General features: G+C 37.1%; 1 protein-coding gene across 2 annotated transcripts in view; it reads right to left on the bottom strand.

The window, feature by feature from the left end:
- Positions 1-1531: 1531 nt before the first annotated feature.
- Positions 1532-27584, bottom strand: part of furinb (furin (paired basic amino acid cleaving enzyme) b) — an 88051-nt gene continuing 61998 nt past the window's right edge. For both annotated transcript variants that reach the window (XM_058074693.2, XM_058074692.2), the window contains 8 exons: positions 22743-22955; positions 20339-20439; positions 14669-14772; positions 11429-11546; positions 11151-11330; positions 9315-9442; positions 5637-5765; positions 1532-3436 (listed from right to left, as the gene is read on the bottom strand). In XM_058074693.2, coding sequence (XP_057930676.2) covers positions 2736-3436; positions 5637-5765; positions 9315-9442; positions 11151-11330; positions 11429-11546; positions 14669-14772; positions 20339-20439; positions 22743-22955 — 1674 coding nt within the window. In that variant the 3' untranslated portion in view covers positions 1532-2735. The remainder of the gene's footprint in view (positions 3437-5636; positions 5766-9314; positions 9443-11150; positions 11331-11428; positions 11547-14668; positions 14773-20338; positions 20440-22742; positions 22956-27584) is intronic.

Here is a 27584-nt window from a genome sequence, read left to right as displayed (position 1 = left end):
ACTTTATTTTGCAAAATATTTTGACTTTATTTTCATAATATAGTAACTTTTTTCCAACATAATTTTACAAAAATCCCCAAATTTGACAAAAATAATATTCCAACTTTATTCTTAAATTTATTTTTTTCCCCCATAAGACTATCACTTTTTCTGTCATGACTTAAATGTCTTAAGCTCAATTTTAAATTTTTGCTATTTTAAATTCTCAAAATTTTATTTTCCGCTCCTTTCCTCATCATCATTTTTATACATCTCATGTTCATATATTTTTTCCCCAACTATTTTGACTTTGTTCTTGTAATATTACGACTTTATTTTGCAAAATATTTTGACTTTATTCTCATCATATAGTAACTTTTTTCCAACATAATTTTCCAAAGATCCCCAAATTAAAAAAAAATTCTGACTTTATTATTAAATTAAATTATTTTTTTTCCTCATAAGATTAGAATTTTTTCTGTCATGACGTTAATGTCTTCAGCTCAATTTTAAATTTTTGCTGTTTTAAATTCTCAAAATTTTATTTTCTTCTCCTTTCCTCATCATCATTTTTATATATCTCATGTTCATATATTTTCCCCCACTATTTTGACTTTGTTCTTGTAATATTATGATTTTATTTTGCAAAATATTTTGACTTTATTCTCATAATATAGTAACTTTTTTCCCAAAATAATTTTCCAAAAATCCCCAAATTTCAAAAAATAATATTCCGACTTTATTCTTAAATTAAATAATTTTTTTCCTCATAAGGTTAGAACTTTTTCTGTCATGACTTTAATGTCTTGAGCTCGATTTTCTATTTTTACTGTTTTAAATTCTCAAAATTTAATTTTCCGCTCCTTTCCTCATCATCATTCTTATATATCTCATGTTCATATATTTTTTCCCCTACTCAATTTTCCCAAAAATTTGACAAAACACATATTTTTTCTTTAGTATTGAAACTACATGCTTCTAAAATGCTTTTAAAAATATATTTATTAAAATTACTTTTCTGTTATTATGACTGTAATTTTCCATCCATCCATTTTCTATGCCGCTTATTCTTATGAGAGTCACAAATATGCTGGAGCCTATCACAGCTGTCTTCGGGCAAATAAAATGTATTTTCCCACCATCCAAATATTTCAACCTTATTAATATTTTAGCTTAATATGTCAAAAAATATATTTTTTTACCCTGAAAATACAACAATTTTTCAATTAGACTTTTTTGTCATGCAACTTTTCTCATAATATTATGAAGTTAATTTCAATCCCGTCAAATTTCTGCACATTGTTTTCCATTTTCATATTGTACTTTTACATTCAATAATGAGTCACTGCCTCTCGCTTCACCAACGGTGCAGATGAGAGCTGCTGATTCCAACCAAACCTTCCCCATCTTGACATTCAAGGAGGAAATGTTGCGTTAGGAAAACGTGAAATCACAGCACAGTAACTCGTCAGCAGGTGACAGAAGTGCTCCCATTTTGTGATTCAACTCCACGTCTGCAGTGGAATTAGTGGTGGAACACGGCCATGGACAAGTTAAGAACCATCTGCTTACTTGGAGAGCATGCGTGTTGGAGAGGCTACATTATGAAGGCTCGTGTGTCTACACAAACAACAAAATCTTTTTATTCTGGCATGGAACTCCACAATAAAAACAAAAAATTCAAAGTTAAATAAAATGCAACATTTTGGCATATTTTTTTTTTTTTATATCAGGGCAACCTTTTCCACACCAAAAGGTTAAAAAATGTGCATTTTGCTGGATGGAGCTTCAGTTTAACAGAGATACAAGATGTCTGAGGACAAATCGATATCATCTCAGGCTGCAAGATAAAGCAAACATATTGATCATAATTAACTTCATCGACATGTGCGCCGCACCTTTGGAGTTAAAGAACATTTTTATTTGTAGAATGGATATCTTTTCACTGGAAAATAGTTCTATTGTGGCAAAAATGATTCATACTCTCTTAATACAAGTATAATGTATCAAATATGATAACCTGAACACATCCAAGGAATGGTTGGACGTTGCATTCAATCATTTTTTTTTACTTCATAAATTGTTTATAAAATATTTAGTACTATTATTAAATGTATTTTTGAAGCAGTTTAGTGCACTGGTAGTGTTGTACTACACAATATTTGTTGCCTTTTGCGCAGATGACACACATTCAATTGGGTGTCCCAGCACCCAGGCATAGGAGCTGTCCAGTGCTGATCCTTAAGCTCCATTCAAAGCCAGCCAAAATATGCTTATTCAACAATTAACTTTAACTCAAACTTTGGTGAGAATTAATTTCGGACTTGTGACTTAGTGGTTACAATGTCGGCCACACATTCAGCAGAGTCTGGGTTCGAATCCCTGTTTGAGTTTGCATGTTTTGTCGTTTAATTGCCGATTCTAAATGGTCCATAAGTGTGAATATTTGTTGTTACGATGTGGTCAAAATCAGCTGGGATAGGCTCCAGCATATCAGCAGTATAGAAAACGAATGTGGAACTTAACTGACAGCATGTTTTATTGCAGAATCCTCGTATGTGCTGTCAACATCAATAAGCTGCCGTTGTACATCCTGACTTAAATAGATGATCAGTAAGTTAAGAATAAATTACCACATTTTAATAAATATACAGTAAAAAAAAAATGATGGAACAATAAGGCCTTTTTCCATGAAATGTGTCATCTCAGTCGAGTCACGTTTATTGGACATCCCGGTACCAGACAGCAGGCGTCAGCTAGATGGCGCTCTGCGTTTTGATAAAAGCCGTCCTTTCGCCGTGACCGTCCACTTCCTCGCCGTCTGATTCAGACTCGTAGGCGGTCACGTCCTCGTCCCCCCACACGGTGGGGATCCCCTTGTAGCAAATACGAGCCTTCGGCTTCTGACCTCGACCCAAGCCGAAACTGAATCCCACTTGCACACCCCTCATGTGGGAGTACACAGACGGCAGTTTGGTCCTCCAGCGAGAAGACGAAGCGCCACCTGAGCGTAGCTGCAAGAAGAGAAAAACTCCCACAAAGGCCGCCAGAATAAAGGCACAGCTGAGCACCGCCACAACGGCAGCAAGATGAGTAGGCGAGGACGCGCTGAGGTCAGGCGGTTCCTTGCTTCCTTTTCTTTTACTGTCATCTGCTTCTGCTGCTGGAACATCTCCTCCGGGCTCACCTCCAGCTAAAGGGGATTTACGTTGGACCTGGTTCAAATGGAGGCAGGAGTTGAGGACCAGATGGCTGTGAGGTGGACAGGAAAGGCAGTCCGTTGGACCCACTCCGGAGCAGGTGAGACAGGTGGAGTGACAGGGCAGGCAAGCTTGGACGGAAGACAGGTCCACCCAGTTCTCCAGGGAGAGGTTGAGGAGCTGGGGCCCTGATGTGAAACCGGGAGGGCAAAACTTCACACAGCCTTGGAGGAAGAGGGAGAATCCACGACTGCATTCTGTACGTTGGTGCAGACAAGACCGTACTTTAGTATGCGGCATCCTCACCTCCACTGCTGCTCCAGTCTCAAAACTCAAAATCCTGCATTGCCAAAACAAACCCGAGCAGAATGAAGATTTCTCTTCTCAGGTTCTTTCTATGTTCCACCAATGTTCTTGTCTTAGGTAACTGAAATACGAATCGCTTTAATACTAGCACATTGGAATAAAGTATATTATGAGCAATGAGGGCTTGAGTCCAAAGACAATAAACATAAACATTCATTCATTCATTTTCTACTAATCACAGGGCACATATAGACAAACAACCATTCACACTCACATTCATACCTATGGACAATTTGGAGTCGACAAATTAACCTAGCATGTTTTTGGAATGTGAGAGGAAACCGAAAAAAAACCACGGGGAGAACATGCAAACTCCACACAGAGATGGCCGAAGGTGGAATTGAACCCTGGTTTCCTAGCTGTGAGGTCTGCGCGCTAACCACTCGCCCTAACATAAACATACCATAAGGAATTATAGACCGTTTCTGGACGTGTTTTTAGTCTTATATACTAGTTTGATGAAGTCAAAGCCAGCTGGGATAGGCTATGAACAGGATATGCCAGGGGTGGGCAAACTACGGCCCCGGGGGCCAAATTCGGTCCACCAAGCGTTTGAATCCGGCCCGTCAATTTCAACTTTTAACATACAAACTGGCAACATGACTTGCAAGTCGGATGTCTTATTTAGTAAAATAAATAAATAAAAAATAACAAAAGTGTAAAATTAAATGACATAGTTTGATGTGGTCTGATGTTTAAAGTGCTCCTTAGGTATAGTATAACACTCCTAGTATAACACTTTTACTGATAAAATTAGACAAATAATTCAAGAGAAATGATAAGCATAAAATAGTGTGTGTGTGTGTTAAATATACCGTATTTTCCGGACTATAAGTCACACTTTTTTCATAGGTTGGCTGTCCCTGCCACTTATACTCCAGAGCGACTTATAAATGAAAAAACTGTTTATGTTACATAAACACTGGACACCTTTTCTGTTCATGTTTATTTCATGAGAAAAAAACATTTCTCCTACTTTTTTTTTTGGGTCTTCAGTAATCAGCAGTAGAACACACCTAAGTTTCAGGAAAATATCAGCTCCCAACAAAAAAAAAGAGATATTTTTTTTCGTGTGAAAGTTCAAATATCTAAACAACACAACTATAAACAACACAAAAATGGTTGTTTCATATGAAAATAATTACAAAGATAACCCCATGAACTATTTACAATTGTCAGATTTGGAACTAAACTGGGCGTGTGCAAAATAGGTACAAATACATAATTGGTATTGATTGAACTAAGATTGGTATTTCGTATGGGAAAAAAAAATTGCTTCAGTTTCCATTTCTTTACGACCTTTTGAAAGAGATTAATGACCAAAACCGAGAAAAAAATTGTTAAGAATATTTTGTGTATATACGAATCGTACGATGGTTAGCGCAGAGACCTCACAGTTGGGAGACCCGAGTTCAATCCCACCCTCGGCCATCTCTGTGAGTTTGCATGTTCTCCCCGTGCATGCGTGGGTTTTCTCCGGGTACTCCGGTTTCCTCCCACATTCCAAAAACATGCTAGGTTAATCGGCGACTCCAAATTGTCCATAGGTATGAATGTGAGTGTGAATGGTTGTTTGTCTATATGTGCCCTGTGATTGGCTGGCCACCAGTCTAGGGTGTACCCCGCGGATAAGCGGTAGAAAATGAATGAATGAAAATGTTTTTCTTCTACTTTTTTGGTCTTTCCAAAAAGCAATCAGCAGTAGAACATACATAAGTTTCAGGAAAATATCAGCTCCCAACAAAAAAAAAAAAGGAGAATTTTTTTTTGGTTTGTTTTTGTGACAGTTCAAATATCTAATCAAAACAACTAAAAACAACACAAAAAATAGTTTCATATGAAAATAATTTACTTACAAATATAACCCCCATTAACTATTTACAACACATATTTGGCATTGAATTAACTAAAATTGGTATTTCGTATGGGAAAAAAAATATTTCCATTTCTTTCCGACCTTTTGAAAGAGACTTATGACCAAAATATTAATATATTAAGAATATTTTGCATATATATGAATTGTAGGATTTCTACAGGAAGAGCAATTACAACACAATATATCATTAGCTTATCTTAACGTAAACATCTCACCTATGCAGATTTGCTGGGCATCAAACGTCTTGCAGCTATTGTTGGAAGGCCGAGGAAAGTCAGACGAAAGGGGGCTGGTCACACTGGGTCCCGTCCCCCACAGGATGAGATTAAATTGACTCAACACACCTGAAACAGACAAGACACGCGTGATCATGAGCGAAGACAGGAAGCCGGAGACATGTCATTCATTTGCTGTTGCACCTCGCCGCTCTGAGACCGTGTGTGTGTGTGTGTTTGGGCGGTAACGGTGCCAAGCGGATGTGAGTGTAAATCAGCTCATTTTCAACGACTGACACACATCACGCACCACAACCCAGCATAATTTCACACGCTAGGATGGAGTATTGCCACTGTTGATGTTTCCTGTGTAAACAAACAAGACGGGTAGCAATGCTGATGGGCTCGCCTTTAAATCACAGCCATTTTTGGATCAGATAAACTGAGAAATGTGTGCTTAAGGAGACTCTTCGGGAGCACCTACATGTCATATACTCTTATTTCCCACCCACATGCGTCACACAAACACAATCTTTGCAATAAGAACTGAATTGCAAAGTTTGTTTTTTCACTGACACCAGTAGTAACCAGCTAGTAGTTTCTCTGGCGACCAGTCCAGGGAGCCCCTCGCTCAAGGATACCTGCAGGATGGATGGTTAGCTATAAACAGAAAAATATACAAACTTTTTCAGTGCTTTGGTTCCGATTTTCTACAATAAAAGCTCTGATAAAACATTCCACTGTTCTCAAATATCTTAATTTTTATTTTTCTGCACAAAATAAGATGAAAAATAAATAAACAAATCAAGAATAAAAAAAATCAATCAGTAATAAATAAATTTAATAATAATAATAAAACAGCAAATAATAAAAACTTAAGAAACCACATATAGTTGGTGGGTAGACAAATTATTTTTTTCACATTAAAATGAACAAAGCATTATTAGAGCCCTGTAGACATGACAAAACACGACTGTAGTCACATTTATACTCTTTTTATTTACAACATATTGCGCAACTGCAGGGTCTTGAGACACATGCTAACTCGCAAACTAGAGAGCTAGCGACCTAAACGGTAGCCTTCAAGTTATTTCCTTTCAACTTAAATAGCCAAAAACTTACCACTTCCACACAAATAGGGAGGATAACTATTAACAGTTATTTAACCTTTAACATGAACATTAATCAAATGTAATATTTTTTCTGGGTACATGATACCATACAGCATCCATATCAAACTTGCACGGGCCGCACTAACATTAAACTTTCATACGAAGGCGGGGGCCTCAAACTAGTGTCCTGCGGGCCACATTTGGCCCGCGGGCCGCGTGTTTGAGACACCTGAGATAACATGCATGAGTTAGAGTAATACATTCATTAACTAATTCATTCATTTTCTACCGCTTATCCTCACAAGGGTTATGGGGGTGCTGGAGCCTATCCCAGCTGTCTTCAGGCAAGAGGCGGGGTACACCCTGGACTGGTGGCCAGCCAATCACAGGGCACATATAGACAAACAACCATTCACACTCACATTCATACCTATGGACAATTTGGAGTCGCCAATGAACCTGTAGGGAGAACATGCAAACTCCACACAGAGATGGCCAAGGGTGGAATTGAACCCGGGTCTCCTAGCTGTGAGGTCTGCACGCTAACCACTCAAAATGTTTTTTAGAATAAAAAAAAAAATTGTATGTGCTTTATGTAAAACTGGATTTTTTTTCCATTTGTGCGGGTAATAAAGTCTGATTGTATTCTACTATAAATATTGAAAATGGCCTGCGGTATGACACCATGCAGTCCTCCACCACTGCAAACTATCATAATAATAATAATAAATGAAGCAAAATCGATTTTTGGATGCAGCTCATGTATTGCTTCATTGGTTTTCAACCAAGGTTGATTTTTACTTTTTAACATTTAATGAGTGTGAAACCTGGATTTTTATATTTATTTTGCTCTTTGTCATGAAATCAGATATTAAAAAAAGTTTTTGAGGGTAATGGAAAAGGGTTGGAAAGTCGCGGAGTCGCTAATAAGTCATATCCGGCCTTTAATAGACAATTTCCTACCTGGTAAAAATAATATGTTTTTATAATCAAAACAGTTGTTGTGGTTCAGATTGATTTGTCTCCCCACATACAAAAAAAAAAGGACAGGATGGGTCCGGGAAGGAAATGATATACCTTCCATTTTACGAGCCAGCAAAGGTCAGTCAGCGGGTGTGTTTCAATGCAATCAATAGAAGCCAAAACAGTCTTAACCCCAACAGAGACGGTCTTACTTTATCTTTCAAGTGTTTTTCCCCGCGTTGCATCTTCTTCTGTCCTCGTGCGACAACCCAATGAATTACAAAGACACTTTTTACTGCCGCCGACAAGCACAAAAGCGCAAGGTTGGGTGCTATTGTTGTTAATTGCCTCTCGTTGAGTCGCTTTTTTTTTTAGTTATAGCGACACTCAGAATCAATCAAAGCCATTGTGAATTGGAAGGTTTGTAGTTTGCAGAAACCTAACAGAGAAATAACTAAGATTAATTCGAATCTGTAATTAATCGATCTATTTAATTTGGTCATAAAAGTTAACATGGTGGGCTGCACGGCGGTCGTGTGGTTAGCGCACAGACCTCACAGCTAGGAGACCCGGGTTCAATTCCACCCTCCACGCACCATCTCTGTGTGGAGTTTGCATGTTCTCCCCGTGCATGCGTGGGTTTTCTCCGGGTACTCCGGTTTCCTTCCAACATTCCAAAAACATATTACCAAAAGAAAATTTTAAGGAAAACTGTCAGCCTTGAACACACAATCTATCTTCTGTGCATTCTAAAGATATACAAACAGATAAAAAGAGCCAGCTAAGAATCTAAGTACTCCGGTTTCCTCCCACATTCCAAAAACATGCTAGGTTAATTAGCGACTCCAAATTGTCCATAGGTATGAATGTGAGTGTGAATGGTTGTTTGTCTATATGTGTCCTGTGATTGGCTGGCGACCAGTCCAGAGTGTACCCTGGATATACCCACTAAGGAAGTTCTGGTAATGCTTAAAATGATCAAAATACTGTACCTGTTGTTAGAGGTGTTTTAATAGCTAGTTTTGTAGGCAGAATAGGCGAGTCCCATTACTTGTATAAATTAGCTGTTTTATATCTCGGTTGCACGGTGATTGAGTGGTTAGCGCGCAGGTCTCACAGCTTCCATTTTTCTCCAGAGAACATGCAAACTTGCAAATTCCACACAGGGTGGAATTGAACCCTGGTCTGCGCGCTAACCACTCAACCGCCGTGCCGCCCCCCCAACTGTTTCCAAACATGCCAAAACACAATGACTGCCCACCCTTGTTTTCCACCCTCAACAACTCAAGCACAAGAATCCCAAAGCAAAAAAAAACTCGATTTAAACTGGATTTTCAAAAACAGCACCCCTAGTTATGATGTTGCATAAAAACGAGTGCATGCTTTAATCTAAACTCATTAAATAAATGCAAATACACACTAACACAACAACAAATCGACAACCTTTTCTACCATTTTGTCCATGTAATACTGTAGTGGGATAATGAGTCAAATTTCAATGCAGCAAGCAAATTATTGTTATGTATTATTATTATGCATCAGTATGATAAGAATGTGCATAAGAATTCCCACATCACTTATGGATGAATGGAAGTTGGGTTACCATAGTCACGGCCATTTGGTGCAACATTTTCTATTTCCAAGGTCCATTCCCCTTGAGGATCCTCATCCCACGAGTGAGTGGTCATAAAGGCCCAGTCATTGAATCCCTCGGTAGAGAAGTCATTTGGTCTGCAAGAATAGGGATTGTGTCATTTTCTTTGTATTTTGGAATGCAAAACACGTTTTGGAGAGTGATAAAAAGGATGGATATATTTGAGCACCCTCACAAGAATATCACACATCATTTTGGAAAAAAGAAAGAGAAAACTTTGCTTTAGCAACCCTAATTAAACATGAATGTTTAATCTTTATTTTTTAACAAAACATCATAAAAAAAGTTAGACAACTTGAGCATCCGCTACCTAAAAAGTCGAGTAGCAACTCATTAGAAAAAAAACTGCAACCACGCAGCACTGAAGTTTGCACTTTCAACATTCATTTTAAAGAAGCACTTTGCAGTTGTGATGTGTGCTTGCTAGAAATAGTTAATTGAGACACATCACATAGAAACATATTAGATCATGCTACGTATAAATAAACCATATTTTGTTTTGGTATGGCAGCAAAAGAGAAACGCTGACATGTTTATGCAGATATTGATAGAATTGTAAAAACAAACGATTCACTCGGGTGTCTATTTGTTTCAAGCATCAGAGAGTCACATAGCATTTCAGTATGTGGAATCAAACTATGGAATGGATTGAGTAAGGACCTCAAACAATGCACAACGATGAGCCAATTCAAGAAACAATACAAGCAGTTGATGTTTGCTAAATACAAGGATGAAGAGTCTTGAACCAGTCATGATGTGCTATATATATCACTATATTGACACTTACTATGGTACCCATTATGTCATTGGATGCGCATATACCTCCTACTTCGGTACGTGAAAAAACTAAAATTAATAAAATTAATAAAATTAATAAAATTAATACAATTAATAAAATTAATAAAATTAATAAAATAAAAATTTATAAAATTAATAAAATCAATTATTTTAATTATTAATAATCTATTAATATTATTAATAATTTATTTGTAGTTTTATTAATTAATAAAAGTAATAAAATAATTTTATTAATTTACTAATAAAATTAATTAATTTTATTAAAAAATAAAAATAAAATAAAAATAAAAATAAAAATAAAAATAAAAATAAAAATAAAAATAAAAATAAAAATAAAAATAAAAATAAAAATAAAAATAAAAATAAAAATAAAAATAAAAATAAAAATAAAAATAAAAATAAAAAATTATAAAAAATAACGTAACATAAAAAAACTTAAAATATATTAGGAAAGCAGGAAGTGAACAAATGTAACAGTTACTGATTAAAAATTTGTAAAAAATAAAAAAAATGTAACTATATTAGGAAAGCAGGAAGTGAACAAATGTAACAGTTCCTGATTAAAAAATTTAAAAAAATAAAAAAAATGTAACTATATTAGGAAAGCAGGAAGTGAACAAATGTAACAAAAAAATTAAAAATGAAAAAAAAAAACTGTATTATGGAAAGCAGGAAGTGAACAAATGTAACAGTTACTGATTGTAAAAGTACCAGATGGAGGGGTAGGATTTAATAAGCTTTGCTTCTTCCTACTCCTTTTGGACATGTGGAACTGGGAACTGATTATGTGATGCATTCAATTGCAATCTGATGCATGTTCAAATGAAATAAAACCATTATCATTACAATGTCAATGTCTTATAAATGTCTTGATCATGCGACACCGTAATTTGCCAAGCACTAGTGGGTACCTCGCTTCCCTAGTGTGGGGATATTTCAGTGTATGTGTGAAAAATGGTGTGTAGAGCTGTGTGGGGGATTGTGTACCTGGCAAACAAGAGGGTGGATCGTGTGCCCAGTGGACTGATGAGATGAATGGCCAGCTTGCCTCTCTGGTTGTGAAGGAGAGTGAGCCGAGCCTGAACATGCTCCAGAGAGCTGACGTAGTCTGGCCGTCCCCAGCAGGCGTCGATGGTCTTCCTAAACACCAGCTTGCTTCCGATGTCTCTGCGGATTCCAGGAGAGAGTTTAATGTTGTGTGTCTCGGCAAATAAACACAGGGCACTCCTTCGGGGGGTGTGTGGGGGGGGGGGGGGGACACTCACCTTGGTTCTGTGAGCATGGTGTGAATACACTGGTGCTGCAACCCCACTCTGGTCCAGTTCTGTGCTAAAGCCACCATTGCACCAGCGTCCAGGAGGCCATAACCAAAGGAATGGCTCACTGTGGGAGGAGAAAAATGTGCTGTCAATCTCACATCCCATTTTTCTTCATCAGAAATGGATTGATTGATTTACAGAGACTACAACCACACTGCATTACTGGAGGAAAATATAAGCAATACTTATTTTTCTTATGCAACAGTGATGCAAAAGATTACTTTTACCTCTATTGTTTATTATCACCAACAAAGTTTCACCAATATACAAGACATGTACAACCTTGGTACAAGGTTCAATTCTCCTACCCGACAATGGCAACGGCAGCCAGAATGCCCACATTTCGTTTTGCAGGCGCATTTTCAAGCATACAAAGGACTAAAGTATCTAAAATACAAATATAAGTCATTCAAAAGACGCATTCAAAATAACAGTATATAAAGATACTGTAACATTTGGTGAGGCGAGATATTACGTATGCCTTAGAGTACATTTTGTTTATGCCAACTATATTGGGTAATACAAGTGTAAATGTGACTATAGGGGTGTTATTTCATGTCTAGAGGGCTCTCATAATGTTAAAAACTGTATTTAAAAGGTTGTAAACATGCTTTCTATTTAAATACTAAAATATTTGAGTCCAAATAGCCTAGAACTAAATGAGTGATTACTGTTGTTCATTCAAGATTCATCCAAAATATGAACAAAAAATACATTACATTAAGAATATTTTTACATACAGAAAACAATATGAAATTATTATAAACTATGAACGTATAGAACCTTTAGTGGACCCTGTTGCGATTACGTACAATAGTGTTTCTCATCGTCGTTATCAAATTGCTTTCTTTGGCCCCATGACAGGTTATTTAGCAGTTCAATCAGAAATGTGATGACAGTGAATGAGCAGCTCATAATGTTGCAAATGGACTAGTTGGTTATGGGAATTATTGTACAAAAACCCACAGGCAAAAAATCAATAAATTCTGCAAGAAATGAATCAAAACAAAATCTGGGCACACAAAAATGCTAATGGTAATGCTTTTATTTTATTTGAACATGCATCAGATTACAATTGAATGCATCACATAATCAGTTCACAGTTCCACATGTCCAAAAGGAGTAGGAAGAAGCAAAGCTTATTAAATCCTACCCCTCCATCTGGTACTTTTACAATCAGTAACGGTTACATTTGTTCACTTCCTGCTTTCCATAATACAGTTTAAGGTTTTTTTTGTTTTTTTTTAAATAATGTACCTCGTACCGAAGTAGGAGGTGATATGAGCATCCAATGACATAATGGGTACCATAGTAAGTGTCAATATAGTGATATATATAGCACATCATGACTGGTTCAAAGGGACTCCATAGGGAAATTACTCATAATCTTAATTGTAGTCTAAAATAAATATGATATTTTTATTTTTACAAGGCAGCTGAATGTGTGTAATCCATCGTGCAAAACATTGTGGGATAATTTCTTACTGCAATTTGTGTCACTTCGCTAATTCGTCATTGGAGGACAAAAACATATCCCATTAAGCTGGACACTTCAAATGTCTGATTCCATGTGTTGCTGCTCGCTGACTGAGGGTGTGAGGTATTGTCCATCCCCTGTCAGTCACAGCGCTGACATCCTGTAAAGAAATGATTCTAAACTGGTTGGTCGCGGTGGTGTTTTTAGTGGTTCGCCAATATTGCCCAAATATTGTGTACTGACCCCATGTCCCTGAATGCACCTCACGTCAGTGCTATGTGCCATGCAATTTAACATGCCGTCCTTTCGACATATTACTAGATCTGCTTTATATATGCTGGAAAAGAGCATGTTATAAAGAGAGCGTCTCACTGCTCACTTTGTGTTGGGTGGGGAATTCCGCCCACATTGAAGACTCACAGGCACAGTTTCATGCCCAGTTCCATCTATTCATATCCAGTTAGATCTATTGAACCAGGCAGAGGTGTGAACCTCAAAAGAATCATATTAATAAATTGGTCACCTCGTACTTCAGTACGGGACAAAACATTTTAAAATTAAAAATAAAAACAAAACAAAACAAAAATAAAAAATAAAAATAAAAAAATCTAAAAAATAAAATAACATAAAAAACTTAAAACATACTAGGAAAGCAGGAAGTGAACAAATGTAACAGTTACTGATTAAAAATTTAAAAAAAATTTAACTATATTAGGAAAGCAGGAAGTGAACAAATGTAACAGTTACTGATTAGAAAAATTAAAAAAATTAAAAAAATGTAACTATATTAGGAAAGCAGGAAGTGAACAAATGTAACAGTTACTGATTAAAAAATTAAAAATATATATATATATTTTTAAAACTATATTAGGAAAACAGGAAGTGAACAAATGTAACAAAAAAAATAAAAAATAAAAACAAAACACTTACTATGGTACCCATTATGTCATTGGATGCTTATATCACCTTGTACTCCGGTACGAGGTGCATTATTAAAAAACAAACAAACCCTAAACTGTATTATGGAAAGCAGGAAGTGAACAAATGTAACAGTTACTGATTGTAAAAGTACCAGATGGAGGGGTAGGATTTAATAATCTTTGCTTCTTCCTACTCCTTTTGGACATGTGGAACTGTGAACTGATTATGTGATGCATTCAATTGCAATCTGATGCATGTTCAAATTAAATAAAACCATTATCATTACTGTATATATTTAGAAGGTCATAAAAAGGTCACCATAACAAGATCACAATGTATAATTGAGTTACTTTTGAATGAAATGAAACAAATAACTTGAAAGACAGTCTTTTTTTGTCTGTTTGTGATCAAGTGTAGCATTAGCTTGTTAGCTTCAATGCTAGATGCCATTCAATGTAATGCATTGAATGCATTCAATTGTAATCTGATGCATGTTCAAATGAAATAAAACCATTACCATTACATTCGAAAGCAAGTAACCTCTGCAAACTTGTTGCAAACAGGCACTTTAAATATAAGATATACAAAATTTTAGCTGTAGTACGATTTGCATCATCGCTTGTCATTGAAAGCCGCTGAGGGTCTCGCAGCCAAACCAGTTAAGAAAAGCTCCTGTAAAAAGACAGCCACAGTCCCATTCACGGCAAGTTTTTGGACTGTGGGAGGGACCTGGAGTACCTGCAGCGAACCCATTCAACACAGATAGAACATCCTAACAGTGCTTTTACCTCTGCGTCCCACACCGTTGGTCCTCCAGTCCCCAGCGCTGAGATTTCTTGGGCGGGCCGTTCTCACCACCAAGTGCTGCATGTCCCTCCAGGTGAGGTTCATACTGGAAAAGAAGAAGAAAAAAAGAGCTAATCTGTCTTTGTGCCACCAAGCCGTAGACACTGTAACTCAGTCCACATTACACACATTATGAGAGCTGTCATGTTGCGTTGACCTCTTGACTACACAGTAAAAAAAATGTAAGAATGTGAGATATGAAAAAGGTTAAAAGTCTGTCGCCATCATTGAAATATGATCCACAAGAGCAGTACATTTCAAGAAAGGCACAGCAGAGGCCCTGAGGACTATGTCAGTTAACTATGACAAAGCTCCAGGTTCACATTAAGGTTTTAACACCAGCATTAAAGTTCAGTGACCACAGTAAAATATTTGATACCAAGAAGGAATGTGTCTAGACCTCTTTGTAATGACAGTGGTAGGATAAAGTTGGATTCCACATTGTCAAAAACTCTATTTAATGTTTGCTTTTTTAAAACAAAGTAGATTCAAAAAATAGAATTGTGCCGTACGATGCGACATCAGCGTTCACATCTTTACATCCCCAAGATTTCCCATCATTTCAATATCACCTCAGTGTGTGGTAAAAAAAGGAAAATGATAAAAGTAATGGAACAGCAGGAAGCCAAAACGCTATTGCTCTTAACCGAATCCATCTGTCATGTAGTGCAAATTTATAGATAAGATTACACAGTGATGAACTAGTGAACTGTCACAGATGACAAGTGTGAAGTCCTAGCCAAAGAGATCAGAGTTTGAAAAATGACTTTCTGGAAAAGTACTGACAAAAACAAAATCACAAACCTTTAATCAAAGCTTCTAGACATGATGTGTATCTTGGGCATTAATGGCCCTCGCTTGGACGGAAAGAAACGTGTATTCCCATCTGACTTTTCATGTTGTCATGGAAATAAAAAATCATTTACTGGTATAACTTATGTATTCTCATGCTCTTATACAGTGGTATGAAAAATTATCTGATCTTTGTCAAAATCACACAGATGAAAAAACAGTGTCTGCTTTAACTAAAACCACCCAAACATTTATAGGGTTTCATATTTTAATATTTTTTTATCTGTCACTTTTCATGTTGTCATGGAAATAAAAAGTCATTGACTGGTATAACTTATGTATGCTCATGCTCCTACACAGTGGTATGAAAAAGTATCCAAATCTTGTGGAATTTCTCACATTTCTGCATAAAACCACGATCAAATGTGATCTGATCTTTGTCAAAATCACACAGATGAAAAAAACAGTGTCTGCTTTAACTAAAACCACCCAAACATTTATAGGGTTTCATATTTTAATATTTTTTTATCTGTCACTTTTCATGTTGTCATGGAAATAAAAAGTAATTGACTGGTATAACTTATGTATGCTCATGCTCCTACACAGTGGTATGAAAAAGTATCCGAATCTTGTGGAATTTCGCACATTTCTGCATAAAATCACCATTAAATGTGATCTGATCTTTGTCAGAATCACACAGACAAAAAAATATTAAAATATGAAACCCTATAAATGTTTGGGTGGTTTTAGTTAAAGCAGACACTGTTTTTTCAGTTTTTTACATTTCTGCATAAAATCACCATCAAATGTGATTTTATCTTCGTCAAAATCACACAGATGAAAAAATATTAAAATATGAAAACCTATAAATGTTTGGGTGGTTTTAGTTAAAGCAGACACTGTTTTTTTTCAGTTTTTTACATTTCTGCATAAAATCACCATCAAATGTGATTTTATCTTTGTCAAAATCACACAGATGAAAAAATATTAAAATATGAAAACCTATAAATGTTTGGGTGGTTTTAGTTAAAGCAGACACTGTTTTTTCATCTGTGTGATTTTGACAAAGATCAGATCACATTTGATGATGATGATTTTATGCAGAAATGTGGGAAATTCCAATAGCTTTTTCCTACCACTGTAAGCTATATGCGTTATTTTTAGAACTGTTGTAGGTTTTCAACACATTGTGTTTTACATGTAACATAATTAACTTTCAAGCAGCAAGTTGTACCATAAATGTGAAAAGCACTTGGAAAGTGCCAGCAAATTATGGTGGTTTGAGCAGGCTTCCTCTTTCGATGCTACCCCCTGCCAAGAACCAGTAGGGGTCCTGAAAATAGTGTTGGAACCCGAGCATATAAGGAGGTATATTCTTTTGGTGTAACAAAGAAGTTGGCTTCTGAAGTGATGTAATTCATTTGCACATATTGAGGCATAAGAGTTTCAGTCAGAAATCCATTCTTGGTGAACTCTGTGTTATCTGATCCGTTTGCAAAGGTAATAAACTGCTCAGGTTCTATGTCTTTATGTCAGACAATATCTTAGGATAGAACGACATCAAAAACACAAGACAGCCATCATTTAAAATTAGGGCTCTCAAATGATTACAATTTGTCATAGTTAATTAATCATGATTAATCACCAATTCAACTATGTGTGAAATATGTCAATTTTAACTGTATTTTGTGAGTGTGTTCATTTTCTATCGCTTATTCTCACAAGGGCCGCGGTGGTGCTGGAGCCTATCCCAGCTGTCTTTGCCATATAGACAAACAACCATTCACACTCACATTCATACCTATGGACAATTTGGAGTCGCCAATTAACCTAGCATGTTTTTGGAATGTGGGAGGAAACCGGAGTACCCGGAGAAAACCCACGCATGCACGGGGAGAACATGGAAACTCCACACAGAGATGGCCGAGGGTGGAATTGAACTCGAGTGTCTTAGCTGTGAGGCCTGCGTGCTAACCCCCCTCCACCGTGCAGCTCACTGTATTTTGTAAACAGAAATAAAAATTGAACATTTCAATCACACATTAACAGCGTTATTGTGAGCAATGTGAAGTTGTGTTCAAAGACACTGCGTCATTTAAGTTGAATTCACATGTTTGGATGGTACGTGTATTTTCTGGGATTTTTGAGCATGCTTAAATGCAGCAAACTGTATCTCCACTTAAAGTGATAAGAATAACCACTGGACTGGAATGGTGTTGGAATTGGACTGCTGTTGATGTGTTCAGGTCAGAATAAAGTCATAAAAGAGCGTCAGACTCCTCCTCCGCCTCCTCCGTCTACCAACATGACACAAAGGTGTGCCTTCCCATTATGAGCATGTGTTAATTGCACTAAAAATGTGTATCTAATTAATTAAATTAATTAGTTACTGCCTACCGTGCTATTTTTGACACTCCTATTTAAAATCTATGTTTGTCTAACACAAAACAAAATAACATCTTTGAGTGTAAATAACATAAAAAACTGGTATTGATTATCTTTGAACTAAGCTACCCATGCCTTCTTACGTCTACATTTTCATATCAGTCATTTACTTAACACTAAAGGCATGATAATGGTAATGGTTTTATTTCATTTGAACATGCATCAGATTACAATTGAATGCATCACATAATCAGTTCACAGTTCCACATGTCCAAAAGGAGTAGGAAGAAGCAAAGCTTATTAAATCCTACCCCTCCATCTGGTACTTTTACAATCGGTAACTGTTACATTTGTTCACTTCCTGCTTTCTTCATATGGTTTAAGGTTTAAAAAAAAATCAGTAACTGTTACATTTGTTCACTTCCTGCTTTCCTAATATATTTTAAGTTTTTTATATTTTTTTATTTTTTTGTCACGTACCGAAGTACAAGGTGATATGACCATACAATGACATAATGGGTACCATAGTAAGTGTCAATATAGTGATATATATAGTACATCATGACTGGTTCAAGACTCTTCATCCTTGTATTTAGCAAACATCAACTGCTTGTATTGTTTCTTGAATTGGCTCATCGTTGTGCATCGTGAATATTGCAAAAAAGTGAATATGTGGCTTTCAGGTACGAATTAATCTAACTATCATCAGATCAATTCACACGATCCCATTTAGTCTTACTCAAGAAGATAGTAACCCTTTAAGTGATAATATCAGTTTTGTTTTTTACCTTGTTGAGTGCTGATAAGGTACCTGTGCAGCAACAAGCACCAGACACTTAACACTTTGTCCATCGCTCTGCTTGCTGAGATAAAGTGAGCCTGTATGCGTGCACTAAAACTGTGAGATTATAAGAGATTTAAGACAAAATCCTGTAAATGAATTACTGCTCTGGGAAGTAGTAGCATTATGTAGATTACGGGAACTTAATATGCATAAGATATGACAAAAGATAATCCCATAATGGAACTGCTGAGTAATGTGAATTGGTGAGATTTAATGCGAAACATTCTCTGGTTTGAGCTATCACCTTAGAGATATTCTGTGAGTGGAGGCTGAAGTTTGGTCTGCTTTGTCTGGGAAATTAACTGATTATAAGATCACTTTGCTAAGGGAAGAACGTCTTGGGCTGGGATTTAGGCCAGTGCCGTCTCTCAAGAGTTCGTAGACTTTTTCACATTTACCTCAGACCCTACAGTGCTGCATACAAAATGAGACTATAGATAAAATACTAGAAAATTTTGATGGACTTGCCACCTGCGCTGTGAATCTCGGGCCCGGTGTGCCAATGGCTACCATGCTAGCACCTAGCAAGAAAGCCTCAAGTCCAAAAAGTGTCCAGGCAGTCCGATAGTGTCCCCACATCATACCATGTGTCTATTTGCATTTAGACATGAGTAAATTAGCTTAAATGCTAACATGCTAACGGCTATCATGCTAGCACCTTGCAAGACAGCCTCAGGTCCCGAAAAGTTTGGGGCAGTCTCACAGTGTCCCCACATCATGCCATGTGTGTATTTGCCTTTAGACATGAGTAAATTAGCTAAAATGCTAACATGCTAACAATCACCATGCTAACACCTAGCAAGACAGCCTCAAGTCCAAAAAGTCTCCAGGCAGTCCGATAGTGTCCCCACATCATACCGTGTGTGTATTTGCCTTTATATATGAGTAAATTAGCTAAAATGCTAACATGCTAACAGTCATCATGCTAGCACCTAGCAAGAGGGCCTCAAGTTTAGAAAGTGCCAAGGTTGTCCTATAATCTCCCTACATCATGCCATGTGTGTATTTGCCTTTAGACATGAGTAAATTAGCTTAAATGCTAACATGCTAGCAATTAGCATTTAGCCACAGAGAGAGTTGAGAAGTCTGTAAATTCACATTTTTCCTGGATTGTGGCTGTTCGAAAAATAGAACAGGTGTACCTAATCTAGTGGCCCATTTTTGAACGTGTTGGTGAATAGCGTCGGCATGGTTACACAAAACGTTCCAAAAAATAAATACCGCTGTAGTCCTGAGCGTCAGGATTCCCGGCGGTGTAACATGTGTGGGGGGGTCCTTCTTGCGGTTTTGGCCGCATTACGCGCGCAAAAATGGGAAGATTAAGATATAATAATAGCTAAACATCACAAGGAATAACAATATGGGCTTGCTCAGTAACGCAAGCCCCAGCTGCTATGTAATGCAAGTCTATGGGGCTTGCATTACTGAGCAAGCCCATATTGTTATGGGCTTGCTCAGTAATGCAAGCCCCATAGACAGCTGCTAAGCAGCAGTCTATGGGGCTTGCATTACTGAGCAAGCCCATAATAAGACTATTAGAATGACCACAAGGCCTCATACATGGCGGTAAAAAGAGAATGATTCAACTCACTTGGCCTCCAGTGCCAGGGCAATAATCCCAGCAGCCAGTGGTGCTGAAGCTGACGTTCCCGTGTGAGTGTCTGTGCACTTTTGCCTGAGGTCTGTTGTCACCTTGGGAGATGGGATTGGAGATGGAGAGACACATTTAATTTGACACATTCAGTATTCCACTTCCCTGTGATGGGAGTTTCACAGTGAACGATGAGTGTTAGAAAGACGAGGTCCCGGGAACTTAAAGGGCATCTTTTCTTTTGTAAGCAGCAATAGTAAATAAGAGGGCAGACTGAGCAGGTACTGGAGGTGCGGGCTTGTGTTTCTATTGTGCAATACAGGACAAAGAAACCATAAAAAGGCCAAGGTAGTCAAAGCATGTTGACAGTTTTACCTAATTCACCTACTGACGACTGCATCAGGAGTACTAGGCACCATGTTTGCAATGTTCAATGTTCAATGTTCAGTTTTAGCCCAAAGGTTTCTAGGTTCCTTGGTTTTATTGCCTTAATTGCTTCCTGATTCTGAGATTTTGCGGCTTCAATTATCAAAGCTTTCAATGCTCTTCGGCTCTTATTGCTTTATGGGCTTGGAACCATTTGAACCAACCATTATTTGATCCTCCCAGCCTTGATGGCCACATTGCTATGCAGTCCAGAGGGAAATGAAAGCCTAGGAACCATAGGAACGATGAAGCAAAAGCACTGAGCAATCATGGAGAAATGGAGACATACAACCTAACAATTACGGCACAATGAAGCCATACTACCTTGGAACCATCGAGATTAGAGACCATTGAGCGTTGTAGTCATAAGACCTTGTCATTATTAACCTTCCTCTTGTGTTAGATTTATGGTATCATCTCTTATTAACGGGTCAGTTTTTACCCATGTATTAAATCAGATATAAAATACACTAAAAACAATAAGTTACCATTAAATTTGCTTCTTATGTCTTGGTTACCTTCTTAGGCTTCCTCATTTAATGAAAAAGTTGGTTTTAATACTTTTGGTGTGGGCATGTAGGCCTTTTTTGTCACTATATTCCTTGATTTCAATTTCCAAAAATGGTAAAATGAACCTCAAAAGAATCATATTAATAAATTGGTCATATCACCTCGTACTTCGGTACGGGGCAAAAAATGTAAAAATTAAAAATAAAAACAAAACAAAAAAAATACCTTAAACTGTATTATGGAAAGCAGGAAGTGTACAAATGTTACTGATTGTAAAAGTACCAGATGGAGGGGTAGGATTTAATAAGCTTTGCTTCTTCCTACTCCTTTTGGACATGTGGAACTGTGAACTGATTATGTGATGCATTCAATTGTAATCTGATGCATGTTCAATTTAAATTTCCAAAAATGGTAAAATTAACCTCAAAAGAATCATATTAATAAAATGAATTCTTTTGTTACCTGGCTATTACTGAGGGATATAGAACATATCTCTTAAATCAATTAGTTTTAGTTATTTTCTCATTTTAGTATTAATCACTAAAGAAACATCTATGGTTTTCGGGTGAATTTTGACCCATATATATTAATGTCAAGAAAAGGTAGAAAAAGTTATTGTTTTCATCAACAGAACTTTAGTATAAAGTGAAATAAAAAAGCAGAACAGGTCCAGATCTTGGTTCACTGTACTTCTTGCCATTCTTTCCATGATCCAAATTGTAAATGTGAAATCAGCCAATCAAATGAGTGAATTCTCCTAATTGTATATTTATGATTTCAGTTGTGGCTCAAAATATTGCTTTATAGTCATATTATTATAACCGGGTCAAAACCGACCCTAACAATACAGTGGTCATAATTTCAACCAGACCATTTTAAAATGTAGTAGAAAAAATTTTTTTTTTGGTTTTATTTTGTTGAAATTGAGTTTTCTGACAAAGTCAAAAAGCCTTGATGCAATAAACAAATGTTATGTGATTCTTTTTATGCATTAAAAAAACACTGAAAAATTAAGCCATTGTCCCGTAGAGTCTACTAAGTCATTCATTAAGTCCTGTAAATCAAAATATTTGACATTGGAAATAAAACATTGGTTTAGAAAGAATAAACCTCGATCCCGATGACTGCTAAAGCACCATAACAAACAACCACAGAGGTATCTGTGTTTTGGTGGCCCACAGCCTGCCTTCTCTTTGAAGGGCATGTTACATTTAATGGTTATCTGTTCCTTGTCCCTGAGGCGAGCGTTTCTTGACAAGCAGATCGAAAAAAAAAAAAAAAAAAAAAAGCACGCGGCGTTTCTCAGTACTTGTCAGCTTGGCTTCCTGAATGTTACACATCAGTTGCTCTTATTTTGACAGCAGAGATATACCATTAATATATGTTTACACTAAATTTGAAAGGTGTGTACTTACGGAGAACTATCTTGTGTCTTTTCATTCCAACACAAAACCGTTTGTGCACTTACTATTTGTTTCTCCCCCGGGTTTCCCGAGCTGAAGGTGGACGCAAGAGTGGATGCGCAGGGCTCGCTGTACCACGGCACATTACCGGACTGCGTGGCGCTGCTGATGGATAATGTGTAAATGCTGTTGGTGTAGCCATCACAGTTGCAGTTGTCCTGCTCTCTGCCACCGTTTCCCGACGCCCAAATGAAAATGGAACCGAGTCCGCCACGGCCCTGAGGTTAAAAAAAAAACAAACCAAAGCAACATTATTGCAAATGACTGCACAACTGTATTACAGAGATAGTCCTCCTCTTAAATGCTTTATGAGGTACGTAGTGTCTTTCGAGCAGCTGTACATCTATTACCGTCTAATGTCAGGCGGCATATTGCAACAAAGATAACAAAGTAATTACAAAATCTTCTCGTGCAAACTGCAAACTCTACATCACCCGTTTAATCTCATTACATTTGCGCTGCTACAAACAGGCTGACAATTTTTATGTGATTTATATCTTGTGATTAAAAATGTAACACATTCATTTGGAAGCCTAACAACAAAAACATAGCTTCTTATTATCTTATTACAGTGAACATAATCAAGATTAGTGTGAGCCTTCTTGATTGCTGCATTGGTTATCTTTACCCTTTCAAAAATTCCAATTTTGTAAACGTCTTTCCTCACATAAGATGACCTTTCCCTCCATGTTTGCTCATATAACTGCAGTTCTGCAGATAAGTTCTGTCCTTTTTTGGCCACGATGGACTAAGACAGAGGTCACAGGGCCATCTGCTGTCAGGACTGCACCTTTCTAAAAATACATTTCTACTCATCTCTGGTTTATAAAGGACATTTACTCTCAATTAAAATGAACAGTAACAACTTAGTTCATCATGATATTTGTGAAAAAAAAATTGCTATATGACCACTTATAAATACCTGTACGCAATCATCATAAGTGTGTATTAAATAACCTCCTCAGTGGTTGACACAAGAGCTTCAATCTCTGAGCTAGACTTAATTAGTGCAGACATAATTAAACAACACTGCTGTCTCAAATACAACATTTCATTCTTCCAGTCGACACATATAATTATCATATAATTATATTTTTTCACATTACTTACAAATGGTCTCCGTGCCAGAAGAGTATATAAGAGTATTCCGTAACAAAATGTGCCCAGTGTGCTCTGTAACATTCAATTAGTGCGCCTAATTGAGTCACGACAACCTCAAGCCAATGAATTACTGGTCTCAATTAATAACTAACCACTTTAATTTCAAAGGAGTACATTAGGTTTAAATTTTTTTAATTATTATTATAGCCATTAATCCGTTCCAGAAGGTTTGACTTTAACCAAAATGTTAACGGAATCATTTGTTCGCATTAGAAATAATGTACAATGATGTGAAAAAGTGTTTGCTCCACTACGATTTATTATATTTTATATGTTTTTTGCAAAACTACCCCAACAGCACAGCCACGACTCATCCAAGGGGTCACAAAAGACCCCACAACAATATCCAAAAAACCTCAGCATATGTCTCCACCATAATAAAGACACTGGGCAAAAACAGTTTCAAGACGAAAAGCACTGGAAAACAGTTTTTGTGGTGTGACAAAGACAAAGTTCTACTTTTTGGAAATGTGTGTGTCCCATTACATCTGACGTAAAAGTAACATCAGTAAAATACAGTGGTGGTAGTGTGATGGTCTGTGGCTGTTTTGCTGCTTCAGGACCTGGAAGACTTGCTGTGACAAATGGAACCATAAATTTTGCTGTCCAATTTAGTTTAGTTTTAATTTAGTTATTTATTTAGCTGCTTATTTAGTTATTTAGGGGGCAATATTTCAGCGGAAACTTTTTCCACACAGGGCCATGTCGATTCAGATTTTTTTCTCCCTTCATAAAAAATGTGTTCAATTGTGTTGTCATTGACTAATATCTAAATAATCTGAAACATAATAATTTTAAATATAAATAGAAATAATTATAATTTAATAATCTGAAACATCTAAGTGTGGAATAAAAAATAAAAAATCAGGTCCGGGGCAGACACTTTTTCACACCACTGCATATGTCAAGCAAGGAATGAAGACAAAAAAAAAATGTATTTCTTTCTCTTCACACGTTAAGACTCAGATACACAAAACCACACAAAAGGTACAAACCTTCCTCCTGTTTTCAGTCAAGATGGAGAATATAGACTGATTTTTTTTTTCTTCTTTTATTTGTTTTTTTTTGTTGGTCTGCCTGAAGTTGGAAAGTTCTAATTTTTTAGAAATGTGTGTGTCCCATTACATCTGACGTAAAAGTAAAATCACAACAGTAAAATACAGTGGTGGTAGTGTGATGGTCTGTGGCTGTTTTACTGCTTCAGGACCTGGAAGACTTGCTGTGACAAATGGAACCATAAATTTTGCTGTCTAATTTGGTTTAGTTTTAATTAAGTTTATTATTACTGCTTATTTAGTTGACAATATTTAGGCGGCAACTTTTTCCACACAGAGCCATGTAGATTCAGATTTTTTTCTCCCTTCATAAAAAATGTGTTCAATTGTGTTGTCATTGACTAATATCTAAATAATCTGAAATTTTTAATATAAATATAAATAATTATAAGTTTAATAATGTGAAACATCTAAGTGTGGAAAAACATGCAAAAAAAAAATAAAAAATCAGGTCACGGGCAGACACTTTTTCACACCAATGCATATGTCAAGCAAGGAATGAAGACAAAAAAAAAATGTGTATCTCTTTCTCTTCACACGTTAAGACTCAGATACACAAAACCACACAAAAGGTACAAACCTTCCTCCTGTTTTCAGTCAAGATGGAGAATATAGTCTGATTTTTTTTTCTTATTTTGTTTTTTTTTTGTTGGTCTGCCTGAAGTTGCAAAGCCCTGAATGTTTATTTTTTGCTTTTTGGTATATCATCTGGATGAGCTGTCGAACCGTTGACAGACCAAAAGATTTCTTTTCAGTGCCGCTAGGAACAGCTAGTGGCAAATCGACCCTGAAAATGTGATTTTCAACAACAAATGACCACATCTTGGCCCGTAAACTAAAACAACCTTGTTTATACCGGAACGCGCTTTAAAAGGAATTATTTGCCTAATTAATGGAACCCTGAAGCTTTGATCTTTTCTAACACTGTCAGAAATACGCTTTATCCGATCATTTTAAGCCGCAGGTTATGCTGCTAAAGCCCGCAGCCCAATTTATGAGTCGACAATGCCCTTTGCCGCAGGTAACGGTTGCTAGATGAGGAAAGATGAGTGCCAGAGGTTATCTCGCTGACAGCAGCACACACGCAGAACCAGACAGGTCCTGTTGTTCGGCTGTCTGGAGATTTTTCCTCCATGACACAACAAGATTCGTTGAGCGGTGCACATTCGAAGACGTGACCCCCCCCCCCCCCATTCCCAGTATAGTCTCATTTATTTATACACCAATTACTGCAGTGCTCGGTTCCATCTATTGTTCTGCATCGATGGCTGCTGCTGTGTTTTGCTTCATTTCACAAGAATTAATTTTTCCTGCATCCTTCAACTATGTTCCATGAGAAATAATTAGCACTGGACAACATTACCTTTGTAATATTTGAGGGCTAAAGGGGGACAAAGGCACAAAGGACGACTACGTTTGGTTCCTATCCTTGTTAAATCACTGGTGGGTTACACTGTGGGCCGCTGGAGAAATGTCGCAATATTTACTAAGGTCAATTCTAAATCATGGGCTGCACAGCGGTTGAGTGGTTAGCAGCGGAGAACTCACAGCTAGGAGACACAAGTTCAATCCCACCCTCGGCTATCTCTGTGTGGAGTTTGCATGTTCTCACCGTGCATGCGTGGGTTTTCTCCGGTTTCCTCCCACATTCCATAAAATCTGACGTTCTTTTATGACTTTATTCTGACCTGAACACATCAACAGCAGTCCAATTCCAACACCATTCCACCAGCATGCTCAAAAATCCCAGAAAATACACGTACCATCCAAACATGTGAATTCAACTTAAATGACGCAGTGTCTTTGAACGCAACTTCACATTGATAATGTGTGATTGAAATGTTCTGCTACTATTAAAGTTCATTTGTTATCTGTTAATACATACAAATATATAGAATCATTTTTATTTCTGTTTACAAAACACAGTGAGCTGCACTGTGGATGAGTGGTTAGGGGTCAGGCCTCACAGCTAAGACACCCAAGTTCAATTCCAGCCTGGGCTATCTCTATGTGGAGTTTGCATGTTCTCCCCGTGCATGCGTGGGTTTTCTCCGGGTACTCCGGTTTCCTCCCACATTCCATAAATTCTGACGCTCTTTTATGACTTTATTCTGACCTGAACACATCAACAGCAGTCCAATTCCAACACCATTCCAGTCCAGTGGTTATTCTTATCAAGTCGAAATATAATTTGCTGCATTTAAGCATGCTCAAAAATCCCAGAAAATACACATACCATCCAAACATGTGAATTCAACTTAAATGACGCAGTGTCTTTGAACGCAACTTCACATTGCTAATGTGTGATTGAAATGTTCTGCTACTATTAAAGTTCATCTGGAGCTGTTAATACATACAAATATGGCGGACGAGAGGTTAGCGCACAGGCCTCACAGCTAAGACACCCGAGTTCAATTCCACCCTGGGCCATCTCTGTGTGGAGTTTCCATGTTCTCCCCGTGCATGCGTGGGTTTTCTCCGGATACTCCGGTTTCCTCCCACATTCCAAAAACATGCTAGGTTAATTGGCGACTCCAAATTGTCCATAGGTATGAATGGGAGTGTGAATGGTTGTTTGTCTATTTGTGCCCTGTGATTGGCTGGCCACCAGTCCAGGATGTACCCTGCCTC

The sequence above is a fragment of the Doryrhamphus excisus genome, linkage group LG1 (assembly GCF_037039965.1).
Source record: "Doryrhamphus excisus strain RoL-2023G ecotype Guam linkage group LG1, RoL_Dexc_Guam_v1.1, whole genome shotgun sequence".
NCBI classification, from domain to species: domain Eukaryota; kingdom Metazoa; phylum Chordata; class Actinopteri; order Syngnathiformes; family Syngnathidae; genus Doryrhamphus; species Doryrhamphus excisus.
This window is presented reverse-complemented; position numbering and strand designations above follow the sequence as displayed.